We start from the raw sequence: 6,292 nt of genomic DNA on the forward strand, positions 1-6,292 counted from the left end.
ATGGACACGGTCATCGCCCTCCTCGGTGAGTTTTCTTCAGCTCATTTTGCAATATCTCACAAACTTTTTGCTTTGGTAATATTGTTATCTACTGAAATTTGTCATTCAATCTAAAATCTTTTTTCCTATTTCAGTTCTTTCAACAATACCACTGCTTGTAGTACCTGAAGGTATGTACCAAATATTCTTATAATTATATTCAAGATGTACTGGAGAATAACTTAACATATCTTAGCACGAAAACCATCCCTGAATTTTCCCCTTAATTCGAAAATTAAGGCATTTTAAGGTATAAATTAAGGGGACATTTTCATCATTATTTCAATCCATTATTTATTTTAAGGAATTTTAGGGAAGACATTAAGGGGTTCAGTTTCATAGGGATTTTATAGGAAATCATAGGGATTTTGGGTTTGATAAAAAATTTGATAAAAATAGTGGAAATATGCAGATAAAATGTACAAATATCAAATCAGAAGCGGGTTCACTTGGTCGCTGGATGTTAAATGTTGTTGATTGTTTAGGGCTAATCCATGGTTGTCTCTGCAGTTCCCTCTGTGGCCTCATTCAGAGCTGTTGTGGAGCTGGTGTCAGGAGATTCAAGGATCTTCTCCGGGGAGAGCGTCCGTTTGAGATGCAGCATTCCTGATGTCCACGGGTCCACCTGGACTATTGAGTGGTTCAAGGGATCTAAGAAGCTCTCACAGAATATTGAGCACCTCACTCTGTGGAAAGCCTTTGTTAGTGATAGTGGAAAATTTTATTGCCAAGGATTGAGGGACACATTGGTGGGAAACATAAGAACGCTCCCAAGTCTGCCTGTGGAGATAAACGTGGATGGTAAGACCTGATTTATTAGTATCGACAGAAAATCTCTTGTGGTTCTCATGTCAGGTCACAAATGTACTCTTTGTCCTACTTCTGCTTCTCCTGTTAAAATTGAAAAGTCAGTAACACTGAAATTCTTGTTGCCTTAAGCTTTTTTAAGCACTGCATGGTGATTTTTCTGTTTCATTTTTAGAAAAAAAGACAAACTTGCAGGTGTTGAAATCAAAACAGACTTCAAACATGCTGCAATTATTACTGTGATCATCAATATAAGAAACATCATGACGTAAAATCCTTCACTGTGTTCTTTGTTCAGGAGGGTGGGCTATTTTGGAGGTCCCACCGCGTCCTGCCCTTGTTGGAGAAACTTTGACGGTGACGTGTCGTGTCCGAGGCAACCCTGTACTCCAAGAGGTGATCCTGTACAAAGATGGTGTTGAAGTTATGAGACAAAGTGGCCTGAACCCACATCCCCACTTGACCAACTTGGCCGTGAAGGACCAAGGACTGTATTCCTGTAGGGCATCCTGGGATATAGAGAGACGTACACGCTCTGTAATTTCAGTGGAAACTCAAGTGCTGGTCTCAGGTGAGTTTAAGTACTAAGTTGCATTTGCTGAGCTTGGTTATAATTACAGGATATATATATATATATGTTAAGTAGGGTTAAGCACAGTCATTCCCAGCTTAATGAATTTCCAATATAATAATAATAAATATGAATATACAACAGAAAATGAGTCTACAGTCATGCTAGCAGCTGACAGATGCTCCTATGTCTACATTTTCGATCACATTCATTTACTTTACTTGTGGTCTATTGTAACCCCAGCTGTATATAATTCTGCTTCAATACCAATGAAAAAATAAAAATAAAAAAAATAAAAAATGTATAGCCAAATTATTATTTTTTAAATCCACTGTCTCAGCAATGTTTTTTGTTCTATGGCTCTTTCTCAGAGGTTGTGACGCAGCCATATTTGGAGATTGTTGCAGACGATAAACTGGTACCAGCAAATATGATAAAGCTCGTCTGCCATGTTGAATACAACGCCCGTGCACCTGCCCCTCCAATAAACTACTATTTCTACAAGAATAACAAACGACTGGGAACAGCAACCTCTGAGAACCATGATCTGGCCAGACGGGTCCCAGGCCATTACAGCTGCAAGGCCAAGGTGCCTGTGTTGGGCATCTTTAGGTTGAGTGAACCCAAAAGCTTTGGAGAAGTGAAAGGTACTTGTTGCTGTTTAGTCTCCTCACTTTAAATGTTATGTTTAAATGCCTGTCTTTTTAATTCCAATATCACTACTTCCAGAATTCCCAAAAATGTGAAACATAGCACAACATTTCCGCAATTTAAGAGGTCAACTTGTCTCTGACCTAATAGAACCACAAATGATGACGCCTCCAGCTCTTCATCCCAGAGACCCAAGGCCGTTAGCTCCCACAGTCCCAAACCCAGATCTCTCCCTGCTTCCTGCAGCTGAGCCCACAGCAGCCTGGTCCATCCATCAACAATCCGCTGCAACTCCTACTATTATTCAGCCTACAGGGGAGCACGCCCAGCCCTCACCTCCTCTTCTGAAGCCTTCACAGCCAGCACCAAGCACTCCACTATCTACAGTCACCGAAATTGTTACCCCAGAAGTTGTCACTATATCTGAGGGGTCTGGTGACATGTGACAGACACTGACCTAGTGACAAGTTATCATACTTTACACCCCATTTCAGAAACTAATCATCCAATCTGGGTAATAATGTGTAATGTCCACATCTTTAGCTATCTGATACCAATCGTACAGGGACAGTCGTCTGCAATTGTACACTTGTATATGTGATTCTTTGTATAACATTAATTTAACAGATTATAAGGTATTAAATTCATGATCTCTCCTGTAGAAAACTAACTGGATCAACAGTATTGATGATGACAACAATGTTATTTTTGCTTAAGGGAAATAAAGCATTCCATAAATGATATGTACTACTGGATTTTATTTTCTGCAAACACAATCTCTTTTTACAACCATATTGTACAGCAACACTGCTTACAAAGAATAGACATATTTGTAAAATAACATGACAGTGGATATTATATTCATCCACTGCAGAACAGCAAGGCTTGTCTCACCACATTTTACATAAGAATAATAATACAGTTGTACATCACAGTGATAATCTCTGAATACTAAAGACATACATAATTTATTTCTATGTCTTATTTGTAGTTACATACTGATAGCCTAGGTCATCATTGATAGTGTTGTTATGAAGGAAATATTCAGAATGCAAGAAACAAAATAATAAAACAGCATCATAGCACAAGGTTGTGAAATTAATGTTTTTGGGTCAGACAGTGAGGTAAGCGTGATATGGGGTCATGGTATTTAACTGAGGGTATAATTTAAGTATTTCGACTATTAATAAATACTTAAGAGTTATGAGTTTTAGGGCTTAAAGGCTTAATACATCAGGCAAAAAGAGAAAATGCTTGCAAGGTGTCCTTAAATTCTCAGACTACTTGCACTGCAGCATACAGTACAGTTTTGGAAGAGTTCAGGAGTAGCAGTATATTGTAACACCACCAGTATTTGGCCTTTTCACAGATATGGATAACACTCTAGTAGATCAAGATATTTCCAATTTTTATTTGTGAGTATCAGGCTTTGTCTGAGTAGAGCAGAAATCCAGAGAAGATGCTATCATCCTCACTGCTGGCATATGCCCCATTCCAGTCTCTGAATGTCTCCATCCAGACCTGATCACCTACCGCCAGCCGCAGCACCACAAGAGAAGACGCCTGATCGATGTCTTGGCCATACAGAGAATCCCTTGTTCTTACCCGCCGCGACCCGTTCACCACCAGTGTGGCTCGTAGTGGCTGATTGCGCACAGTGATGTGGAAGGAGAAGATGTAAACCCCCGCGTGGACACATGTGAAGCTGTTGGATGTGACGTTGAAGTGGTTTTCTTCATTGTAGAAGACTTTGTCAAAGCGGATTGGGAAACCAGAGGGAGGGAAAGACTTTCTTGGAGAGATACCTACACTGAAGGCCGAGCGCTTCTGGGGGACCCCTGATCCCTTAGCTCCTTTGAACCCACGAATGCCTCGCTCCCCTCTCATCCCAGGGTACCCTCTATCTCCTTTTGGCCCAAGCATCCCTCTTATGCCTTGTGGTCCCTGAGGCCCTCTCACTCCTGGTTCCCCTGATGGTCCAGGAAGTCCCGGATCCCCTCGTACGCCTACAGGACCTGGGGAACCATGCCTGCCATTTATTCCTGGGATTCCCATCCCTCCTGGGATGCCAGGAGGCCCAGAATCTCCATGCTCACCTTTCTGTCCTTTATCCCCAAATGTGCCACACTCTCCCTTATCCCCCTTATCTCCCTTAGGGCCTAGCTCTACAGCCACTCCTGGAGGTCCAGATGGCCCCTCTTTTCCTGGTTCTCCTTTCTCACCAGCAGTCCCATTCTGGCCAGGTTCACCTTTCTCCCCACAATTACCTTTGACTCCTTGCAACCCTATTTCACCTTTCTCCCCTTTTGAACCAACATCACCTGCAGAGTAAGAGACGCTGTGACATAACTGTAAAAACAATATAAATGTAACAAGCACCTGAACAAGTCACAATATTCCTGTACCTTTTTGACCTGGTTTCCCTGGACCACCTGGTGGCCCAGCTGCCCCACTGTTTCCTCTGTCACCTTTATCCCCTAAGAAACAACATAATGTAAATTTTTGTTTATTATACTCATAAAATATAACAATACTGATAAGTATGTCAACAGTTGGCAACAACAAAGCACATAATGTGAAAGTGGAAGGGGTCCTGTCTGAAACTGAGGGTGTACTTACCCTTTAAAAAGTAACTTAACACCCCTGAAATTCTTGTTTTTGGAGTCCTCCAGTGGTATAACTTCTCACCTTGTGACTACACTGTTTGGTGTTATAACAGGTGCAACAAACCACACTCCTGACCTAACCATCAGTGATGCTGGATTAACAAAAAATGCTTTTCAGCGTGGAGTGCTAACCTTTCATATGAAGTACTTTCTGACACTTACACTGATTTATAGTTTATTTTAGTTATATTTTTATTTATTTTCCCCTACAGCTGCACGGTGCATACTTAGGTTACGTTAAAATTAGTTAAGCAGTTTAATTTAGTTTCATAGCTAGCATACTACCGCTACTTGGAGAAAATTAAATCTGCATCATAGCTTTCTCTAGTTTCCAATAATATTTTATTTTGTTAAAAAAATAAAATAAAGCAAGGAAAGAGATGCCCTGGCAGGTAGGAGAAGATGTTGGTGCCAGTAGTTGTGCATTTAACCATATTATGCTCACCTTTGTCTCCTTTTAACCCCATAGGACCACTCAGACCTGGTGGTCCAGGTAAACCAGCTGCTCCTGTAATTCCTCTTTCACCAGGTGGGCCTAGATAAGGAAATATAAGTGAAGTTCAAATGCTGGACACAAACAAACAAGTTAATTAATTAGATCTACAGCAGTTTTCTATCAGTCTTTTACCTGCAAGGCCCCTGTCTCCCTTTGGCCCCCGGGGGCCTCTCTCAGGTGGACAGCACTCACAGAAGTTGAAGTAACACTCATTGTAATCCAGGGTGTAGTTCTCCGGGCCAACACCAGGGGGCTCTGTGCTCTCTGTATGGTACTGTGGGAAAACTTGATTGGGGTAGGTAGTCCTCTCTGTGGCAGGCAGTGGTTTTGGCTCCACCGGATTTGCGCTAGCCACTATCTTGAGGGTCTTGGGCATGCTGGTGGTCACAGGGTTGTGCATGGTGACCTGAGAGACGGGCTTCTTGGTGTACTGGTACTTGGGCTTTTGTGTAGTCTTAGCTTCAGCGCAGAACACCACAGTGAGTGTGAGCACAACTACAGCCATATGGGTCGACTGACAGGAGATAATCCTCATGGTTGCCTGGGATCTGAGAAAAGATGAGTTCACACATGTTTCCTTTGTTTGTTTGTCAAGACAAGAGGTTACAAAATAGCACATGCTGATAAGAAATCCACTGTAGTAAATCACTCATAGCACTGACAATTTATGTAATCTCTCCTCTCATTTGATAATCCTTCCCAATCTTGTTCTTACCATTTCACTTCTGCTACATTTTCTCTGTTTCTCTGTTTCTATAGATTCTTCTTACAGATTTCCTATGCTTCTAATCTCAGGTTGGAGCAACATTGTTGTCAATCATGTACCATCATGACTAATTACATCTGAGAGCTGATTTAATTGTTATTTGTGAGTAAATTAATTGAGTAACTGGAATGAAAACCTGTATTGTATTGGGTGCAGTATGCTTGTCAAGTTAGATATAGCATTTAGTACACATTAACTGATGGTTTTAGTAGGTTATCGGCCATGCTGTAATGCAACTCTGTACAGATTATATAATTTAACAAAGACTCACCCAGTTATGCATAAGTGGTATGGTC

At 41.3% G+C, this 6,292-nt stretch overlaps 2 protein-coding genes across 2 annotated transcripts; one reads left to right on the top strand and one right to left on the bottom strand.

Annotated features, from left to right (window-relative positions):
* On the top strand, positions 1-2,800 carry LOC133980547 (high affinity immunoglobulin gamma Fc receptor I-like). The gene is made up of 6 exons (XM_062419301.1): positions 1-25; positions 135-170; positions 550-840; positions 1,145-1,417; positions 1,789-2,064; positions 2,219-2,800. The coding sequence occupies exons 1-6, from the start codon at positions 1-3 to the stop codon at positions 2,512-2,514; spliced, it is 1,197 nt and encodes a 398-aa protein (XP_062275285.1). The 3' UTR covers positions 2,515-2,800.
* Positions 2,801-3,490: 690 nt separating this feature from the next.
* On the bottom strand, positions 3,491-5,765 carry otol1b (otolin 1b). Its single transcript, XM_062419558.1, has 4 exons — positions 5,363-5,765; positions 5,180-5,269; positions 4,474-4,545; positions 3,491-4,389 (listed from the first exon to the last, which is right to left on the bottom strand). The coding sequence occupies exons 1-4, from the start codon at positions 5,763-5,765 to the stop codon at positions 3,491-3,493; spliced, it is 1,464 nt and encodes a 487-aa protein (XP_062275542.1).
* Positions 5,766-6,292: the final 527 nt, after the last annotated feature.

This window comes from Scomber scombrus, chromosome 5 (genome assembly GCF_963691925.1).
Source record: "Scomber scombrus chromosome 5, fScoSco1.1, whole genome shotgun sequence".
NCBI classification, from domain to species: domain Eukaryota; kingdom Metazoa; phylum Chordata; class Actinopteri; order Scombriformes; family Scombridae; genus Scomber; species Scomber scombrus.

What these genes read in the sequence shown, in the direction of transcription:
- LOC133980547 (XM_062419301.1), top strand. Translation starts at nt 1, where the DNA reads ATGGACACGGTCATCGCCCTCCTCG. An exon ending in ACTGCTTGTAGTACCTGAAG is followed by an intron (nt 171 to 549) that starts GTATGTACCAAA and finishes TTGTCTCTGCAG; the next exon opens with TTCCCTCTGTGGCCTCATTC. An exon ending in AAGCTTTGGAGAAGTGAAAG is followed by an intron (nt 2,065 to 2,218) that starts GTACTTGTTGCT and finishes CTGACCTAATAG; the next exon opens with AACCACAAATGATGACGCCT.
- otol1b (XM_062419558.1), bottom strand. Translation starts at nt 5,765, where the DNA reads ATGAGGATTATCTCCTGTCAGTCGACCCATATGGCTGTAGTTGTGCTC. An exon ending in GGGAGACAGGGGCCTTGCAG is followed by an intron (nt 5,270 to 5,362) that starts GTAAAAGACTGA and finishes TTCCTTATCTAG; the next exon opens with GCCCACCTGGTGAAAGAGGA. An exon ending in AGGGAAACCAGGTCAAAAAG is followed by an intron (nt 4,390 to 4,473) that starts GTACAGGAATAT and finishes CTTACTCTGCAG; the next exon opens with GTGATGTTGGTTCAAAAGGG.